Raw genomic sequence first — 22,194 nt, 5'->3', positions numbered from 1 at the left:
ATGGGGGAAGGGAAGGGAAAAAAAAAAAAAAGGTTAGAGTGGGAGACAGCCAAAGCATAAGAGACTCTTAAAAACTGAGAACAAACTGAGGGTTGATGGGGGGTGGGAGGGAGGGGAGGGTAGGTGATGGGTATTGAAGAGGGCATCTTTTGGGATGAGCACTGGGTGTTGTATGGAAACTAATTTGACAATAAATTTCATATATAAAAAAAAATTAGGACACGCAAAAGTAGCTGAGAACATGGGGAAATTTAGAAAGCCATATGCATGCTTAAGCAAGACACATACTCAGAAAAGATCTAAGATCTTAAGCTTTCTCCTAGGGCTGATTTCTAGGCTCATAGAAAACCTAAATAAGCAGTAAGGGAGTACCCCAGAATAGAGCCAATTTGCAAAGACTAGAGAGGCAGGTTTTCTCTTTTTTTGCATTGTTTTTTTAGTTTTTTTGTTTGTTTTAGTTCCTAACATTCAAGGAAATTGTGTAAAAACATATTAGTCTGAGTATAACTAAAGGAACAGCCTTCAGTAATCGTGTACTACAAGCAGTTAACATCACAAAAATAATTTGGAAAAGTCTCAAACAGACTGCTCTATCCTCCAATAATTTAAAAAAATAGCAAGCCCTGACAAAGGGGGAGAATCTGATTTACAGAGTTACCACATTAAGAATTAAATGCCCAGTTTTTAGCAAAAAAAGAATGAAGAAAAAAATATGAAGAAACAAGAAAACAATGACTTCATTTAAAGGAACAGAATGCACCTACAGAAACTGTGTCTGAAGAATCGAGATAGTAGACTTACCAGACACATGCTTTAAAATAATTATCTTAAATATGACCAAAGAGCTAAGTGAAAACATGGAAAAAGAACTAAAGGACATCAGGAAAACAATATTTGAATAAACTTAGAATACCAACAAAGAAATGGAAATAATAAAAAGGAACCAAACAAATTCTGCAGTTTAAAAGTGTAATATCTGAAATGAAAAACTGACTAGGGAACTTCAACAGCAGATATCAGCAGGAAGAAAGAAGAATTAGTGAACTTGAATATAGGACAATTGAAATTACTGAATCTGAGAAGCACAAAGGAAAAAGAATGAAAAAAACATGAGCAGAGACTAAGGGACTTGTGGGACACTATCAATAAAGAAAAATAACAAAAATTGGGGCACTTGGGTGGCTCAGTCAGTTAAGCGTCCAACTTCAGCTCAGGTCATGATTTTGCAATCCATGAATTCGAGCCCCACATCAGGCTCTGTGCTGACAGCTCGGAATCTAAAGCCTGCTTCAGATTCTGTGTCTCCCTTTCTCTCTGCCCTCTGCCGCTCGCACTCTGTCTCTCCCTCTCTCTCAGAAATAAACATTTTTTAAAAATTAAAAGAAAAAAGTAACAAATGTATAATGGGAATCCCAAAAGGAGATGAGAAAAAGGAAGATATTTAAGGAAATAATGGCCAAAAACTCTTCTAGATTTTATTACAGACCTGTATCTACAAATCGAACAACCTCAATGAACTCCAGGGAGGATAATTCCAAAGAGACCCAACCTGAGGCACATAATCTGTGAAAAGACAATCTTGAAAGCAGTGAGAGAAGTGACTCATCACTACAAGGAATCTTCAACACAGTATTAGCTAATTTCTTCCCAGAAACATTGGAGAAGAAAAGGCAGTAGGATGGTGTATGCAAAGTGCTAAAAGAAATAAACTATTAAGTGACAGTTCTGTATCCATAAAACTAGGAAGAGATTAAGACATTCCCAGATAAGCAAAATCTGAGGGTGTTCATTACTACTGGAGCTACCCTATGAGAAATGCTAAAGGGAGTACTTAACGTTGAATTGAAAAGATGCTAGCTAGTTACTTTAAGTCATATGAAGATGTAAAGATCTCCAGTGAACAAAATATATGGACAAATATATAAACCTGTATTATCTTAAGTTTGGTTTATAGCTCTACTTTTGACTTTCTACCAAGTTTAATAGACACAAGCATAATAATTATAAATTTATGTTATTTGGATTTATGATAAATACAGATGTAATTTGTAACATCAGTAACCTAAAGGTAGGATTGAACTGTAGAGGTTTTTTAATGTGACTGTAGTTAAGTTGATATAAATTTAAATTAGATTGTTGCAATCTTATATTTAACCTCTTTGATAACCACAAAGAAAATATCTACAGAATATACACAAATAGAAATGAGAAGAGAATCAAAATGTATCAGCACCAAAACAAAAAATCAACCTATGGTGGCAGTAATGGAGAAAATGAGGGCAAAGTAGCTATGATACTTATAGAAGCCAATAGCAAAATGGCTCAATTAAATCATTCTTTGTCAGTAAATATTTTTTTTTCAACGTTTATTTATTTTTGGGACAGAGAGAGACAGAGCATGAACGGGGGAGGGTCAGAGAGAGAGGGAGACACAGAATCGGAAACAGGCTCCAGGCTCCGAGCCATCAGCCCAGAGCCTGACGCGGGGCTCGAACTCACGGACCGCGAGATCGTGACCTGGCTGAAGTCGGACGCTTAACCGACTGCGCCACCCAGGCACCCCTGTCAGTAAATACTTTAAATGAAAGTATTTAAAAAGTAAGAGATTGGGAGAATGAATTTTTTAAAAATGAGAAAACTGTGCTGTCTATAGGAGACAATTTAGACCTAAAGACACAAGTTGAAAATGAAAGATGGAAAAAGATATACTATCCAAATAGTAACCAAAAGAGAGTAGAGGCTGTACTAATATCAGACAAAATAGACTTTAAGTCAGAAACTGTTATGAGACAAAGAATATTATATGTTGATAAAAGGGTCAGTTCACCAAGAAGACATAACAGCTGTTACATATATGCACCAAACATCAGAGACCCCAAATATATAAGCAAACGTGAACAGAATTGAAAGCAGAAATACACAGTTGTACAGGAATAAACACTTTAATACTCCACTTTCAATATTGCACTGAGCAACCAAAGAAAAACAGGACTTGAACTACACAAGAAACCAATTGAACTGTACAAACATATAGAAGATTCCAGTCAAGGGACTCCTGGGTGGCTCAGTTGGTTAAGCATCTGACTCTTGTCATGACTCAGGTCATGATCTCATGATCATGAGATCAAGCCCCATGTCAGGCTCTGCACTAAACTGGAGCCTGCTTGGTATTTGCTCTCTCCCTCTTTCTTTGCCCCTCCCTTCCCCCATTGGTACATGCACACACTCTCAAATTTAAAAAAGTAAAATAATTTAATTAAAAAACAAAGATTCCAGTCAAATGTAATACACTATGTATTTCTCATATGTACATAGTTCATTCTTCAGAATAGACCAAAAATAAAAAGTCTTAATACAATTTATTTTATTTTTATTTTAGAAAGAATAGGGGAGAAGATCAGAGGGAGAGAATTTCAAACAGGTTCCATGCTCAGCATGGAGCCCAACACAGGGCTCAATCCCATGACTTTGGGATCATGACATGAGCTGAAATCAAGACTTGGATGCACAACTGACTGAGCCACCCAGGCACCCCAAGTCTTGATACATTTTAAAGATTGAAATCGTATGCAGTATCTGTTCTAATCACAATTAATGAAAATACAGAATCAATGACCATGGAAAATGAATGTCACAAATAAATGGAAAATAAATATCACACTTTTTTTTGTTTTTCCAATTTTTATTTAAATTCTAGATGGTTAATATACAGTGCAATATTGGTTTCAGGAGTAGAATTCAGTGATTCATCACATACGACACCCAGTGCTCATCATAACTAGAGCCCTCCTTAATACCCATCACCCAGGGGTACCTGGGTAGCTCAGTTGGTTAAGCGTCCAGCCCCTGATTTTGGCTCAGGTAATGATCTCACTGTTGTGAGAGCGAGTCCCACAGGAGGCTCTGCACTGAGCATGGACCCTGCTTGGTATTCTGTCTCTCTCCCTCTCTACCCCTCCACTATGTACACACATGCTTGCTCTCTCTCGCTCTCTTTCTCTCTTTCAAAATAAATAAATAAAAACAAATACCCATTTCCCAGCTAGTCCATTACCTACCCACCTTCCTCCATCAACCCTCAGTTAATTCTTTATCATTAAGAGTCTCTTATGGTTTATTTCCCTCTCTTTTCCCCCCTTCTATATGTTGATCTGTTTTGTTTTTTAAATTTCACATGAGTAAAATCATAATTCTCCAACTTATTTCACTTAGTATAATGCACTCTAGCTCCATTCATGTCATTGCAAATGGCAAGATTTCTTTTTCTTTTTTGATGGTTGAGTAATACTCCATTGTATATATACCACATCTTCTTTATCCATTCATCAATCAGTGGGCATTTGGGCCCTTTCCATGTTTTGGCTATTGTTGATAATGCTGCTATAAACATTGGGGTGCATGTACCCTCTGTATTTTTGTATCCCTGGGTAAATACCTAGTAGTGTAATTGCTGGGTTGTAGGGTAGTTCTGTTTTCTGTTTTTTGAGAAAACTCTGCTGTTCAGTGTGGCTGCACTCTGAGTTTGCATTCCCACCAACAGTGCAAGAGGGTTGCCTTTTCTCCACATCCTCACCAATACCTGTTGTTTCTTATGTAGTTAATTTTAGCCATTCTGACAGGTGTGACATGGTGTCTCATCTTGGTTTTGATTTGTATTTGTCTGATGATGAGTGATGTTGAGCATGTTTTCATGTGTCTGTTAAAAATCTGGATGTCTTGGGGCGCCTGGGTGGCGCAGTCGGTTGGGCGTCCGACTTCAGCCAGGTCACGATCTCGCGGTCCGTGAGTTCGAGCCCCGCGTCGGGCTCTGGGCTGATGGCTCAGAGCCTGGAGCCTGTTTCCGATTCTGTGTCTCCCTCTCTCTCTGCCCCTCCCCCGTTCATGCTCTGTCTCTCTCTGTCCCAAAAATAAATAAACGTTGAAAAAAAAAATTAAAAAAAAAAAAATCTGGATGTCTTCTTTGGAAAAATGTCTATTCATGTCTTCTGCCCATTTCTTCACTGGGTTATTTGTTCTTTGGGTGTTGAGTTTGATAAGCTCTTTACAGATTTTGAATACTAACCCTTTATCAAATTTGTCATGTGGAAATATCTTCTCCCATTCTGTAGGTTGCCTTTTAGTCTGGTTGATTGTTTCCTTCACTGTGCAGAAGCTCTTTAACTTGAGGAAGTCCCAATAGTTCAGTTTTGCTTTTGTTTCCCTTGCCTCTGGAGAGACATGTCTAGTAAGAAGTTGTTCCAATGGAGGTCAAAGCGATTGCTGCCTGTGTTCTCCTGTAGGATTTTGATGGTTTCCTGTCTCACATTTAGGTCTTTAATCCATTTTGAATTTATTTTAGTGTATGGTATAAAGAAGCGGTCCAGTTTCAAGCTTCTGCATGATGCTATCTAGTTATCCCAATGTCACTTGTTGAAGAGACTGTCTTTTTTCCATTGGATGTTCTTTGCTGCTGTGTTAAAGATTAGTTGACCATATAGTTGTGGGTCCGTTTCTGGGTTTTCTGTGTCTGTTTTTGTGCCAATACAATACTGTCTTGATGATTATGCCTTTATAATATAGCTTGAAAGCCAGAATTGTTACAGATTTTAGAATTGTTCTAGTTCTGTGAGAAATGCTGGTGGTATTTTGATAGTGATAGCATTACATGTATCGATTCCTTTGGGTAGTATAGACATTTTAACAGTGTTCTTCCAATCCATCCAATGGAATGCTTTTCCATTTCTTTGTGTCCCCTTCAGTTTCTGTCATAAGTGTTCTATAGTTTAGAGTACAGATCTTTTATCTCTTTGGTTAGATTTATTCCTAGGTGTCTGTTTTTTGTGCAATTGCAAGTGGGATCAATTCCTTGATTTCTTTTTCTGCTGCTTCATTAATGGTGTATAGAAATGCAATCAATTTCTGTACATTGATTTTATATCTTGTCACTTTGCTGAATTCATGTATTAGTTCTGCAATTTTTTGATAGAGTGTTTCTGGTTTCCTACATAGAGTATCGTGTTGTCTGCAAATAGCGAAAGTTTGACTTCTTCCTTGCCAGTTTGGATGCCTTTTATTTCTTATTGTTTGCTGAGGGAGTCTAAGACTTCCAATACTATGTTAAATAGTCATGGTGAGAGTGGACATCTTTGTCCTTTTCCTGAGTATAGGGAAAAAAGAAAGAGAAGAAAGGCAAAAGAAAGGCTCTCTGTTTTTCCCCATTAAGGAAGATATTAGCTGTATTTCATATATGGCCTTTATGATATTGAGGTATGTTCCATCTATCCCTGCGTTGTTGAGGGTTTCTATCAAGAATGGATGTTGTATTTTATCAGATGCTTTTTCTGGATCTGTTGAGAGGATTGTATGGTTCTTATCCTTTCTTTCATTAATGTGATATATCATGTTGATTGATTTGTAGATATTGAACCAACACTGCAGCCCAGGAATAAATCTGACTTGATCATCGTGAATAATTCTTTTCATGTACTGTTGGATTCAATTTTCTAATATCTTGTTAAGAACTTTTCCATCCATGTTCATCAGGAATATTGACCTGTAACTCTCCTTCTTAGTGGAGTTTTTGTCTGGTTTTGGAATCAAGGTGATGCTGGCCTCAAGGTGATGCTGGCCTCATGAGTCTGGAAGTTTTCCTTCCATTTCTTTCTTTTTTTTTTTTTGTAACAGCTTCAAAAGAATAGGTGTTAACTCTCTTTAAATGTTTGGTAGAGGGATGCCTGGGTTGCTCAGTCAGTCAAGCCTCGGATTCTTGATTTCGATTCAGGTCATGATCTCACAGTTTGTGGGTTTGAGCCCCATGTTGGGCTGTCACTGACAGTGCGGATCCTGCTTGGGATTCTCTCTCTGTCTCTCTCTCTCTCTCTCTTCTCATCCCCTTCCTCCCTCTGTCTCTCTCTCTCTCTTCTCATCCCCTTCCTCCTCCCCCTCCTCTCCTTCCTCTTCCTCTGCTTGTGCACGCGCTCTCTCTCTCTCTCTCAAAAAATAAACTTTTAAAAATAAATAAAAAATATAAATGTTTGGTAGAATGCCCCTGGAAATCCATCTGGCCCTGGACTCTTGTTTGGAGATTTTTTTTTTTTTAACGTTTATTTTTGAGACAGAAAGAGACAGAGCATGAACGGGGGAGGGTCAGAGAGAGGGAGACACAATCTGAAACAGGATCCAGGCTCTGAGCTGTCAGCACAGAACCCAACACGGGGCTCGAACTCACGGACTGCGAGATCGTGACCTGAGCCGAAGTCGGCCGCCTAACCGACTAAGCCACCCAGGCGCCCCTTGTTTGGAGATTTTTTATTACTGATTCAATTTCTTCAATGGTTATAGGTCTATTCAAATTTTCTTTTTTTTAAATGTTTTTTATTTAGTTTTTGAGAGAGAGAACGTAAGCAGGGGACGGGCAGCGAGAGAAGGGGACAGAGGATCTGAAGTGGGCTCTGCGTTGACAGGTTGACTGCAGCAAGCCTGATGTGTGGCTTGAACTCATGAATGATGAGATCATGACCTGAGCTGACGTTAGACAGTCAACAAACTGAGTCACCCAGGCACCCTAGGTCTGTTTAAATTTTTAATTTCTTCCTGTTTCAGTTTTGGTAGTTTGTATGTTTCTAGGAATTTGTCCGTTTCTTCCAGATTGCCCAATTTGTTGGCATATAATTGCTTATAATACTCTCTTATTGTTTGTTTTTCTGTGGTGTTAGTTGTTATCTCTTCTCTTTCATTCATGATTTTATTTACTTGGGTCCTTTCCTTTTTCTTTTTGATAAATCTGGTTAGGGGTTATCAATTTTGTTAATTCTTTCAAAGCATCTGCTCCTAGTTTTGTTGATCTATTGTACTGTTTTGTTTTGTTTTTTCCCAATATCATTGATTTCTGCTCTAATCTTTATTATTTCCCTTCTTCTGCTGTTTTGGGGCTTTATTTGATGTTCTTTTTCCAGGTCCTTTAGGTGTAAGGATAGGTTGTGTATTTGAGCCATTTCTTCCTTCTTTAGGAAGGCCTGGATTGCTATATATTTCTGTCTTATGACCACCTTTGTTGCACCCCTGAGGTTTTGGACTGTTGTGTTTTCATTTTTACTGGCTTCCATGTAGTTTTTAATTTCCTCTTTAATTTCTTTGTTAACCCATTCATTCTTTAATGATATTCTTTAATCTCCAAGAATTAGTGGTCTTTCCAAATTTTTTCTTATTGTTGACTTTAAGTTTCATAGTGGTGTGGTCTGAAAATATGCATGGTGTGATATTATTCTTTTTGTACTTGTTGAGGGCTGATTTGTGACCCAGTATGTGATCTATTCTGGAGAATGTTCCATGTGCACTCAAGAGGAATGTGTATCCTGCTGCTTTAGGATGGTATATTTTGAATATATCTGTTAAGGCTGGTCCAGTGTGTCATTCAATGCCATTGTTTCCTTATTGATTTTCTGCTTAGATGATCTGTCTATTGCTACAGGTGGGGTGTTGAATGCTATTATTATTACAAATGAGTTTCGTTATGTTAACCATAAATATAAACTCATTTGTGGTATTATTACCACAAATTTATTTATATATTTGGGTGCTTTCAAGTTGGGGGCATAAATATTTACAGTTGTTAGATCTCGGTACATAAACCCCTTAATTATGATATAATGCCCTTCTTCATCTCTCGTTACAGTCTATTTTAATATCTATTTTGTCTGATGTAAGTATGGCTACTCTGGCTTTCTTTTGACATCCATTAGCAAGATAGATGCTTCTCCATCCCCTTTCAATCTGCAGGTGTCTTTATATCTAAAATGAGTCTCTTGTAGGCAATGTATAGATGGGTCTTATTTTCTTATCCATTATGATACTCTATGTCTTTTGATTGGAGCATTTAGTCCATTTACCTTTGGAGTGATTATTGAAAGATAGGAAGTTAGTGCCATTGTGCTCTCTGTACAGTTGGTCTTTCTGGTGATGTTCTTGGTCCTTTCTAGTCTTTGTTGCTTTTGGTCTGTTATGTTTTATTTTGTTTTTTTCTCCACTCAGAGTCCCCCTTAAAATTTCTTGCAAGGCTGGTTTAGTGGTCATAAACTCCTTTAGTTTTTGTTTGTCTGGGAAACTAGCTCTCCTTCTATTTTGAATGACAGTCTGCTGGATAAAGAATTCTTATGCATATTTTTCCAATTCAGCATGTTGAATATATCCTGCCACTCCCTTCTTGCCTGCCAAGTTTCTGTGAACAAGACTTTCTTTTTATTATGTTTTCATGGTACTTTTTTTTGTTTCTTTTACTTACAGTTTATTTTACTTTGTTCCTTTTAATTTGTTCCTTTTACTTATAATTTATATGTGTCTTTAATGTGAATTTCTTGTATACATCATATATTTGGGTCTGGCTTTTATATCATATCTGTTAATCTCTGCCTTTAATTGTAATGATTAGACCATTTATGTCTAACATTAAATGTACCATATGGCTATTTGCTAGCTATTTTTGCAATTTTTTTTCATTTTTCTGCTTTTGCTGCTTTTTTGGATTAATTGTATATTTTGAATGATTTATTACATCTAGATTAGTGGTTTATTAGCTGTGCCTTTCTTCTGTGGATATGTGGTTGCTTTAGCACTTACAGCATACATCGGTAACTTACCACAATCTACTTCAAATAATTTTTTCACTTCATTTATGAGAATTTTGTAGTTTTCCATTTTTTACCTGCTACTTTTTATGCTATTGTCATTGTATATTTTACATATACATACATATGTATAACATATATTATAAACCTTACAGTGTGTTATTTTAAAAGATAATTTACCTTTTTTTTTTAAAAAAGCATTCTGAAAATAATAAAAGTATATTTTATATATCATCATGTTTCCAGGTTATGGTGCTCTGCATTTCTGTGTATAAATCCAGATTTCTACCTGATAGCAGTTTTCTTCAGTCTGAGCATTTCTTTTAACTTCTCCTGTAATATATGTCAGTTGGTAATAAATTCAGCTTTAACTGAAAATGTGTTGTATTTGCTAAATATAGAATTAAAGGTTGACTTTTTTCCTTCAGTACTTTAAAATTGTCACTTCATTGTTTTCTGGCTATATAATTTCTGACAAGAAGTAGGCATTCATCTTTATTTTTGTTCCTCTATATGTATTGTACCTTTCCCAGTCTACTTAAGATTTTCTTTTCATGGAATGAGATCTGGCCATTTGCAATAACATGGATGCACCTAGAGGGCATAATATTAAGTGAAATAAGTCAGCCAGAGAAAGACAAATACCATATGATTTCATTCCTTTTGGAATTTAAGAAACAAAACAAATGAACAAATGAACCAAAAAAGGGCCAAACAAAAAGAGCAGACTCTTAAATACAAAGAACAAACTGGTAGTTGCCAGAGGGGAAGTCAGTGGGGGGAATGATGAAATTGATAAAGGGGATGCAAAGTAAATTTATCTTGTTGAGCACTGAGTAACATATAGAATTGGTGAATGATTATATTGTACACGTGAAACTAATATAAAACTATGTTAATTATATTTTTAAAAAAAGATTTTCTGTTGATATTATCAGCAGTTTTTAGCAGTGTGATTATAGTGTACCTTGGTGTGGGTTTCTTCATCTTTCTGCTCCTTAATTCATTTAGCTTTTTGGATCTAAGGGTTTGTACACATTATCAAAATTTGAACATTTGCCCATTATTACTTCAAATGTTTTTATCTTTCTTTTTTTCTTCTGAAATTTTTATTGTACCTGTGTTAAACTACTTGATATCATCACACAGGTCACAGATAACTAATTCTGTTTATTATTTTCTAGTCTTTATTCACTGGGTTTCTTCTTTCATAGTTTTTTTGTTGCTGTTGTTTTTTGGGGTTTTGGGGTTGTTTTTGTTTTTGTTTTGCTATGCCTTAAAGTATCCATTATGTTATTTATCATTCCTTATGTGGTATCTATTCTCTTCTTAATCCCATTTAGTGTTTTCTTGTTTGTTGTTTGGTTGGTTGGTTTTCTCATTTCAGATATTTTTTATATTTAGGATTTTAGTTTGGAAATTTTTAAGTAAGTTCTCTTTTGTTCTCATCATGTTTATGTTTTTCTTTCTCTTCTTGAACAAATGGTGTATATTTGCAGTTTTAAATGGCCTTGATTATTTTATCATGTGTTATTTCTTACTCTGTTGCTACTGATTGATTTTCTCCTCAATAAGAGTTGTATATCCTTACTTCTATTCATAACTCGTAATTTGTTATTGGCCGCTGGGTGTTGTGAACTTTATATTGTTAGTTTCTAGTTTTGTTGTATTATTTTAAATCTTTTGAGGCGTTTTCTGATGTATACTTAAGTTACTTGGAATTAATTTGATCACTTCAAGGCTTGTTTTAAGCTTTGTTACATTAGATTCAGAGCTCACTTTAGGACTAATTGGCTCCTCTTTTAAGCAAAAGACAATTTTCTGGTATTCTTCCCAATTGGCCTTGAAGTAGGAGATTTTTCTACCCTGCCTGGTGCAGCAGAAACTTCCTACATTTGTTTATGCTTTGATGATTTTTTCAGCCTACTCTGATTCACTGGTCTTTCCCCAGCCTTAAGTATCTCTTACATACTTGCACAAGTTAGGAGACTCTTCTGCAAATCTCTAAGACTGTATATCACTATACCTTTTTCTTTTCTGCTGTTTTATCTGTAACAATTCTAGTTGTCATGGATTCCTAAAAATTTAATTATGTCATTTCAACTTACTGAGTCAGCCAGGCTTTTTTTTTTTTTTTTTTTTTTTGGATCTTTTTGTTATGTAGGATGTAAAGTCTTCTGGGCAGTAAGCTGTGTGATAAGGGAAATTTTCAACTTTTAATATTTGTGGGCCCTGCTCCTGGGCTTCCAGGGAAGCTATGCATTAACATTTACCAAGGTAAAAATGACTTGGCAAAACCTCAAAGCATTGGTTCTATTTCTGCCCCAAGAGTACATCTGCTTCAAATAAAAAAAAAAAAAAAAAAAAAAAAAAAAGGAACATTCCAAACATAAAGATAAGAAAAACAAAACAAAAAATTCTCCCTGGTTCCCATAAGATTAAACTTATAACCTTGCACATAATAAAAACATAAGATAAAGTCTGTAGCTTTCTGGAATGTCCTTCCTCTTGATTTGTGACTCTTTATGTAAAGAACATATATAACCATGCACCAAATGTTCCTTCCCTGGAGCACTCTCATCCTTGTAAAGATTGTGTATCGGCAGTTGTCCTAACTTGGGTTCAAATACAATTCTTCCTTTCTCTTTAAAAAAATTTTTTAATGCTATATTTTAATTTTGAGAGGGAGCACAAGCGAAGGAGGGGCAGAGAGAGAAGGGGACAGAGGGTCTGAAGCAGGCTCCACGCTGACAGCAACTAGCCCAGTGGGGCTCAAACTCATGAACCATGAGATCATGACGTGAGCTGAAGTTGGAAGCTTAACTCACTGAGCCACCCAGGAGTCCCTCTTTAAAAATTTTTTAAACGTTTGTTCATTTTTATTGATGTGTGATAATCATAGGACTCACCTCCTTTGTTTTCCTCTTGTAAGTATCCCACCAGACTGCCTGGTGTCTGAAGTCTAAAAACCAGTTTATATAGTTTGTATGCATTTTTAAATTCTGCTATGGAGGGGTAAATCAGTTCCTTTCACTCTTTTATGGCAAGTTTGGGAAGTCCTTCTGAAATCTTGTTTGAAACACAGGCATTAACTGTTTTAGAATTTAACATCACTTAGGCTTGTGATTCGGGGTTTTAAGATAGATCCTTGATGAGCCTTAAAAAATGTTTTTTGTTATCACTTCCCCCCTCACAAAAATTGTCATGAACACCCTGAATGTTCCACTTTTGAAACTAATACCTTCCTTCACATTCTGAAACAGTGAAATCTGTGCAGCTAACTCAAGTGCTAAATTATTTCCCTTTTACAGGGTACTGCTTTACAAAACCAGAACTGATCTTCACATTGGAGCAAGGAGAAGATCCATGGTTATTTAAGAAAGAATTTCTAAGAAAAGGCTCCCCAGGTGAGTTATTGAATACTGGCAGAAGGCATCCAAGAAAATTAGGTACAAAGTGATGAGCTAGAAGTGAGCAGTTTGAAACATTTTGCAGTATGTCCTTTTTACAGGCTTTTACATTTGAAATTATAAAAATAATAGATCTAATAAAATGTGGAAGGGGCCAGCTAACACAAGGAATGGATTGTAAGCATGTTTATATTCTTATCTTTAAAAGATGGGAGCTAAGTATCCCATTTGAAGCTGAAAAGTAATGAATTTTGCGTACTTAACAGTAAAAAAGATAGAAACTAAAGTTAATAAAACAACTAAACTTGAGAATCAGCAGATCAGAAAAGAGAAAGGAATGATAATTATTTTTTTAATGTTTATTTATTTTGAGAGAAAGAGACAGAGTGTGAGTGGGGGAGGGACAGAGAGAGGGAGACACAGAATCTGAAGCAGACTACAGGCTATAAGCTGTCAGCACAGAGCACAATGTGGGGCTCAAACCATGGGCTGAAGACCACGAGATCATGACCTGAGGCGAAGTTGGATGCTAAACCGACTGAGCCACCCAGGTGCCCCAGGAACCATGATGTTTTTCAATTTTTTTAATGTTTATTTTTGAGAGAGAATGAGCAATGGAGAGTCAGAGAGAGAGGGAGACACAGAATCTGAAGCAGGCTCCAGGCTCTAAGCTGTCAGGCCGACATGAACTGTGAGATCATGACCTGAGCCAAAGTCAGATGCTTAACCAACTAAGCCATCTAGGCACCCCAGGAACCATAATTTTATCATTATATAATAATTACTAGAAGCCATCTAAATAAATAGATGATTAAGGAATTACATAATGTAATTGGAAAGGATAATTCCTGGAGCAAACTGCATCCTTCCTAATTATTAGAAGTTAAACGTGTTTGAGCAAAGATAGAAAAGTTTCTTATAAAGCTGTATAAAGAGTCCCCGATAAATTGTGTGTCAACTATACTTCAATTAAAAAAAAAAAAGTCCCCAGGACAACCACTACATTCACTGATTCTCTTACTTAGCATGTAGTCATACTCATAGCTAAGATTTATAAAGTGAAATGATTGGTACAAAGCAAAATTAGCAAAGAGAAAATGGACAAAGTCCAGAGGAAACAGGTGCAAGCTTCCATCGCCCCAGCAATGAATGTGGCAACACATGTGAAATGTTGTCTACCTGGAAAGTTCATTAGCGACCAGGTTCTTGGGAACCATTTCAAAATCTAAATTCCCAGATGCCAGCCAAGGATTAATCTTGCAAGCACACCTTCTAAGGTAATAATCTCAGGCCTGCTGTGTTAAGTGTTCTGCACAAAAGCTATGCAAATATACTATCTAATATACAGTAAGGTAAATCTATCTGCCATATCAACTAATATGTGAATGAATTAAATTCACCTATTAAGATAACATGCCACCAGATTGTATCAGAGATATGCCTAAAAAGTAACATACAAAGTTTGAAATATAGTCATGAATTGTTAAGCCCAAAATGTAAAATAAGATCACGTCAAAAACAGAGAAGAAAAAGGACAGTTTGATAAAGCTAAAAAAGATCATGTTTAAAGGATATGTGAAAGTTTTGAATATTGGTGCACCAAATAGATTATCAAGATTCAAAACAAGAAACAGCAAGAGTTATAAGGAGAAGTAGGTGTACGTTAGATGCAGTAGATTTTAATATGCCGCTCTGATTTCATACCAGACCCAGTGGAGTCTAGAATAGTGCTCAGGAAACTATCCCTAGGTCAGATCCTGCCTGCGGCTTTTTTTGGTAAAGAAACATTTATTACAACACAGCCATATCCATTTGTTTATGTATTCACACTGCAGAGTTGAGTAACATGGGTTTGAACTGCACAGGTTTTCTTCTATGTGGATTTTTTGTTCAATAAATACAGTACAGCACTATAAATGTATTTGCCCTTTCTTATGATTTTCTTAATATTTTCTGTAGCTAACTTCGTTGTATGAATACAGTATATAAAAAAGAATACAGGGTATAATAATGTGACATACCAAACGTGTTAATTGACTTTATGTTATTGGTATGGCTTCTGGTCAACAGCAGGCTATTAATAGTTAAGTTTTTGGTGAGTCAAAAATTGTAATGCAGATTTTCAACTACATCGTGGGGTGGGGGTGGAAGTTGGTGCCCCTAAACCCCATGTTGTTCAAGAGTCAACTATAATTGCAACAGAGACTACATGACCAGCAAAGCCTGACACATTTATTCTCTGGCCTTTTACAGAGAAAGTTTGCCAACCTCTGATCTAGAAAGTATAAATAGCATACTTTATAAAATGAGTCTACTAAGTGTCTTTCAAAACTATTCTGAAAACAAAAAATAAACCTGCTTTTAAATGACTTTGGAATATTGAGAAAATGTACAAGCATTTTAGACAAACATCAACAAATTCCACAAGGTAGAGATACTGTCGTTCAGTAACACTGTAAATTGCAAACAATATGAGAAAAGTTAAAATTCCTCTATCTTAAAATCAGTGATGAATATGTATCTTAAAAACCTATTTTATCGGGGCACCTAGGTGGCTCAGTCAGTTAAGCACCTGACTCTTGATTTCTGCTTAGGTCATGATCTCACACTTCACGAGTTCTAGCCCTGCACTGTCAGTGCAGAGCCTGCTTGGGATTCTTTCTCTCTCCTTCTGTCTCTGCCCCTTCCCTGTATTCCCTCATGCTCCCTCTCTCAAAAATAAATTAATAAACTTAAAACTATTTTACCAAAAGGTAAATCAAAATTATGCAATATCCAGAAAAATTTTTTAATGAAAAACATGTTTTAATTACAAACTTTGGACTGTAGATAAAGCAGTGCAGAATTTTTAGTCTTATATACAGTTGACCTTGAACAACACAGGTTTGAACTTCATTGATCTCCTTATACATGGATTTGTTTTTTCAATAAATACAGTACAGTACTATAGATATATTTTTTTCTTAACATTTTCTTTTCTCTAGCTTACTTTATTATAAGAATACAGTATATAATACATGTAACTTACAAAATATGTGTTAATCAACTGTTTATCTTATTGGTAAGGCTTCTGGCCAATAGGACTATTAGGAAAGTTTTTGGGGAGTCAGAAATTATACACAGATTTTTCAACTGCAAGTGGGAGTCAACACCCCTAAGCCCTGTGTTGTTCAAGGGTCAAGTGTACTTATTTTAACAAGTGAGAGAGTTGTAAAAGAAATCTTAAGTAAAGCAAAAGATATAATAAAAACTATAATGGTATAAATTATAAAGCAAAAGGTAGTTTTGGAATAAAAATAAATAATGTAGCTAACCTCGGCCAGAAAAAGGAAAGAAAGCACATTACTCATAAAATTTGGAACAGATTCCTATTTCTATAAAATAACCTTGGAATACTTTAGCCTATACTTTATCTCTTACTTTTGTAAACTTCTAACCCATTTGATGGATGTGTCAAAGATAATGAGATATCTGTGCCAGATAGCATATGGTTATCAAATGAGAACCCCTTGCCCCCAAAAGGATGGTCTGTTATATTTTTCCTTACTCTGATGTGTATATATATATATATATATATATATATATATATGCACATCATATGATAAATATTTTTTAATAACATTGTGGATTGATTCCAAACCCAAGTGGAGATAACTATTTCATATTTATTCATACAGAAGACATTCATAAATGCAATGCCCAAGTAAAATTTCTGGGACTTTTGAATTCTCAGTTGTAGGTCAGCAATTGATCTGAGCCCTTATATGTGCAGAGCTCTCTAGGTAATTCTCTAGGTAATTCTGAGGCACACTGCTTTTTATGGACCACTGACTTTACATCAGAGAAGGATACAAAGAATATCACAGTGAGGGTTTCATTTTGGAAAAGTGAGCAAAACTACATAAAATATATTTCATATCATATAAGGTGCTGTTAATTAAAAAATGAACCAGTATTATAAGTACATCCAAGAAAAAGAAAATGCTGCTGATTTAACTATGGACTTGCCATCAATTTTAAGATGCCTCCTGATTTCAGTTATGGTAATTTGCTTTAAAAATCATGGGTCACGATGGGTGCTCTCTATATCCCTTGTTAAAATGAATGATATAGGCAGAATGATACTTCTGTCAGATTTTAAAATAAATGTTGCTTAAATTTGTGAGAAGATATTAGAAGCCTTTTTGTTGATGTTGTTGTTGTTAAGTTTGGGGAAGATAGCTTTGCTGTGCCTGAAGGATATCTAGATTCTATATAGTCCTAAGCTAGAATGGAGGGTAATTTATGGAAACTTATAAATATAAAATTATGTGGAAATGAACCAAGTAATGGGGACTGATATCTTATCAAGATTAGAGCAGAAAATACTGTGAACTGGTAGAATGATAGCCAGAACACATAATGTTCATGCAGTTAATGTGAAACTTTCTTTCCCTAAATCACTTAAATCTTTCATCTCTTGGTCCCTAGGGCACTGTTTTCAAGGCCTTCACATATTTTTACAATAGGCCTGACATTTTTGCTAGAAGTGTGGGTAGAAGCAGGAAAATAAATGTTAAATATGCACAGGAAACATATGGTAAATAAATACAAAAGATACTTGTTTTTAGGGCCAGTTTGGAACATGATCCTTTAGGTTCTTGTGGTCAAAAAAAAAAAAAAAAACCTAGATATGCTGAAAAACAGAATCAAGGATTGAGCAAGCAAGGTATTTTGGGGGAAATTATGAGCAAGCACATTGAAAAGAGAAAAGTTAAAGTTTGATGACCAAGAGATAGTCAGTATTGAACAACTCTGATATACCAAGGTATGAGAACCAGGATAGAGCAGTGATTCCCAATATAGATGGAAAATTACTTAACTCCCATCATTTTTTCTTTTCATACTTCTACTGATACACTTGTTTCTGAATGATATACAGAGAGAATAAAAGCATGACAAGTAGAATTATTTTTTTCACCATGAGGAATTTGGTGTCATTATAAGTTAATTTTAGTGTTGTTGTATAAACTGGAAAAAATGGAGCTCCAACTGGAATCATATAGACTAATGATTATGCTCCCATTGCAATCTGTATTTCACGAAGAACCTAGACTCTGGTATTTTTTCCTAATGCATATTCTATGTCAGATAAATCCACTGAAGGCCTTTAATCTATTTAATGCCATAATCTTTGCTAAATTCATCCCATTCTCTGCTTTTTTCTGTTCTTTTCTGTTTCCAAGATCCATCTCTCTTGAATATATTCTCCATTCTCAGTTTTTCCTCTCCTTTATATCTTCTTCTTATTTATTTCTAATTACTTCTCTTTTTCTACTACAAAAAAGAGAGAATATGCACTTGGAATTACTGTATTGTTGCAAAACTTAGCCAGAAACCAAGGAGTCAAATACATAATAGGGCATGTATCTTTATGTCCCATTCCATAAGTGTGTTAAATATCATAAAGTATTTTTAATTTTCTCATTTTTTAGAAGAATACCAACCTAATCAACTCTCAGAGAAGAGCCTAGAAAACCAAAGCAAATATTTGTGGCAAGTTTTATTCACCAACAGATCATTGACTACAGAGGAAGAGTTTTCAGGAAAACCATGTAATCTGGACATAAACAATTTAACTTCAAGAACAATGCCCTTTAAATTTGACAGTACAGGACCTGCTTACCTACATCTCAGCTCAGTGGCTCCACATTGTCAGTATTCAAGAAAGAAGGCTCATGAGCTTAATGTATGTGAGAAATGGCTCCTCAGTATTAAAGAGGGAAGAGCTAATACTGGAGAGAAGTCTTTTGTTTGTAGTAAAAACGTGAAAGCCTTTAGTCATAAAGAGAAGGTTACTCAGTATCAGACAATTCAGACTTTGCAGGAAGCTTCTGAATACAATGAATGTGGAAAAGCTTTCCTTGAAAAGACTGTCCTCATTACATCTAAGAGTACCCACCCAAAAGTGAAATCTTATAAATTTAATAAATTTGGGGGAAAACAATGTGATAAGTCAACTTTTATGGTCTCTCATAGCAATAATCCAGAGGAGAAGAGTCATTATGAGCTTAATGAATATGAATGTACTGAAAACAGAAATAATTTCAGTAGGGTCACTCAGAAAACTGACACAGAAGGGAAATCTTTCAACCAAAAATCACAAATTCGAGAACATCAGAAAATTCACATAGGAGTGAAACCCTTTGAATATGGAAAGAATTTCAACCGTAATTCAGCCCTCCCAGTGCATCAGAGAACTCACACAACAGACAGATCTGATTATGACACATGTACAGAGACATTAGTTTGTCAGTCAGCTTTCAACATACATCAGAGAACTCCTATAACAGAGGAACCATATGAATGTAATGAATGTGGAAAATCCTGCTCTATGAATTCATTTTTGATTCAGTCTCTAGCAAGTCACACAGGGGAGAAACCCTATGAATGTCACACATGTGGGAAAGCTTTCAGTGAGAAGTCACGCCTAAGAAAACATCAGAGAACTCACACAGGAGAGAAACCATATAAATGTGATGGTTGTGAGAAGGCTTTCAGTGCAAAGTCAGGCCTAAGAATACATCAGAGAACTCACACAGGGGAGAAACCTTATGAATGTAATGAATGTGGGAAATCTTTCAACTATAAGTCAATCCTCATAGTACATCAGAGAACTCACACAGGGGAGAAACCTTTTGAATGTAGTGAATGTGGAAAATCTTTCAGCCACATGTCAGGCCTAAGGAATCATCGGAGAACTCACACAGGGGAAAGACCTTATAAATGTGATGAATGTGGGAAGGCTTTCAAACTGAAGTCAGGTCTAAGAAAACATCACAGAACTCACACAGGAGAGAAGCCCTATAAATGCAATCAATGTGGGAAAGCTTTTGGTCAAAAATCACAACTCAGAGGACATCATAGAATTCACACAGGGGAGAAACCCTACAAATGTAATCATTGTGGGGAAGCTTTCAGCCAGAAATCAAACCTCAGAGTGCATCACAGAACTCACACTGGGGAGAAACCCTATAAATGTGATGAGTGTGGAAAAACTTTCAGGCAGAAATCAAATCTCAGAGGACATCAGAGAACTCACACAGGGGAGAAACCCTATGAATGTAATGAGTGTGGAAAAGCTTTCAGTGAGAAATCGGTCCTAAGAAAACATCAGAGAACTCACACAGGGGAAAAACCCTATAATTGTAATCACTGTGGAGAAGCTTTCAGCCAGAAGTCAAACCTCAGAGTCCATCAGAGAACTCACACAGGGGAGAAACCCTATAAATGTGATAAATGTGGGAAAACTTTCAGCCAGAAATCAAGCCTTAGAGAACATCAGAAAGCCCACACAGGGAGTTAAACATATGAATGTTAAGAATATGGAAAAACTTTGAGCCAGAAATCAAATCTCACAATACAAAAGAGAAAGAATCCTATGAATACAATCAACACTTGCAAGTTCCTCTGTAAGATACCAACCTTCACAAACATCAGAGAACTTAACAGGACAGAAATTCTTGGAATATATTTTCTATGGGCAGTCTTTCACCCAGAGTGCAGTCCTCATTATGGATCAGAGAACTCAGCCAGCAAAGAAAATGTAAAGATAATGAATGTGAAAAATACTCTGTACTCAATCCTCAGAAAAATCACACTGCAGAAAAGCTCTGGGAATGTATAAAAATGTGAAAGCTTTGTATCAGTAATCAAAACTTCCTCATCATCAGAGAAATGATTCAGTGGGAAACCTGAGAATGTAATAAGTGTTGGATAACCTTTAGCCAAAAGTCAGCTTTCTTAGTACAACAGAAAATATATAGAGACTAGAGATCTAATCAATAAAAACAAAAAATGAGGCAATGGATGTGAGAATCCTTCTATTATAAATCAACCCTCAATTTGACTTACACAGAAGTAATCCCCGTATGCCATAATGACTAGTAATTGTTCACAAAAACAAAAAACAAAAAAAAACCACCATTTCCTCTCTCCCTCATGCCACACCTAGTCTAAATTTCTCAACTAGTGCCACCCAAATGGGGTCATGTTAGTAACCTCTGGCTAGTGGAATATGGTAATCATTGACAAGCCTCGTTGAAAACATCCCTCAAATTCCCAATGTTTTCTCCTGTCCCTTATCATAATGGAGTGGAGATTGCCCTCAGTGAAACCATGGGGGTCATATGCTGAAAATGGGAGAGTACAAGATGGAAGGAAACAGAAAAAGAGTGACTGGAATAGAGTTTTCTCCTCCATGTACACAGACTTTTTGCGGCAAGGAAATAAACTTGTTCTCTGCTGAGTTACAGATTTGGGTATACTTAATACTGACATATACTCACCAACCCTCAGTAAAGCCTATGAATATGATTTCTGTGGATATCTGAACTCAACATATATCAGAAACCTGACACAGGAGAAACCCCTGACAACATCCTGAATGACCATAGTTTATATCCACAACTCTTCATCAGTCAGGTAAATATCAGTGGAAGAAATCCAACATTTGAATATACATAGGAAATCCTTTACCAAAAAAAAAAAAATGGTTTCTCATTAAATATCTGATAATTGAATTGTAAATGTATGAAAGTTTTCAACAAGTCATCAAACTTTAATCTCTCTCAGAATGTGTTACAAGGAAAATCTATCAATTTGAGAAAGGTAAGTAATGGTGTTTACTTAGACGTTGTTCTATGAGACTGTTATTTCATATCTATTATTAAGACAGTTACTGAAACATAACAGTGTTGATACAACATTCACTAGAATAATAAGCTTTAAAAGAATAAGAAATAAATTGCATAAACTGAACAGCATTGAATGTATGTGATTATTTTCTGAGTTCTCTAATTTTTGTGTGGGTTTGAATACATGCATACCACTTACCAGGTGTTAGTTAATATGTATACTGGAACTCTACATCATTGTAGTATAATTATATACCTTGCTCATTAACTATTCTGACATCAGCTACGTTTTGCCACATAGAGATTAATAACAAATAAACCTTTTACAGAAAGTATCTGAAAAGTGAGAATCCCATACTACATGTACATATAGGAAAGGCCATTGTTACTAACAGTCTCTTCAAAGAAGCCAAACAACGTTTTCTGTGTACTTTTTATTATCTCGGGGTCACCAAAACATTTAAGCACATTTAACCACACACACACACACACACACACACACACACA

General features: G+C 35.7%; 1 protein-coding gene across 1 annotated transcript in view; it reads left to right on the top strand.

Annotated features, from left to right (window-relative positions):
• The window catches only part of LOC124529366 (zinc finger protein 782-like), a 76,830-nt gene extending 55,024 nt beyond the window's left edge, over nucleotides 1–21,806 (top strand). Inside the window, exons 4-5 of the mRNA XM_047103250.1 lie at nucleotides 12,914–13,009; nucleotides 18,487–21,806. Of these exons, the coding sequence (XP_046959206.1) occupies nucleotides 12,914–13,009; nucleotides 18,487–20,357 (1,967 nt within the window). The 3' untranslated portion in view covers nucleotides 20,358–21,806. The remainder of the gene's footprint in view (nucleotides 1–12,913; nucleotides 13,010–18,486) is intronic.
• Nucleotides 21,807–22,194: the final 388 nt, after the last annotated feature.

Source organism: Lynx rufus, unplaced genomic scaffold (assembly GCF_022079265.1).
Source record: "Lynx rufus isolate CCGP_SWC_20201006 ecotype Redwood Valley unplaced genomic scaffold, mLynRuf1.p SCAF_10, whole genome shotgun sequence".
In the NCBI taxonomy this organism is placed as follows: Eukaryota; Metazoa; Chordata; class Mammalia; order Carnivora; family Felidae; genus Lynx; species Lynx rufus.
The sequence above is the reverse complement of the archived record's forward strand: the minus strand, read 5'-3'. Positions and strand labels throughout refer to the sequence as shown.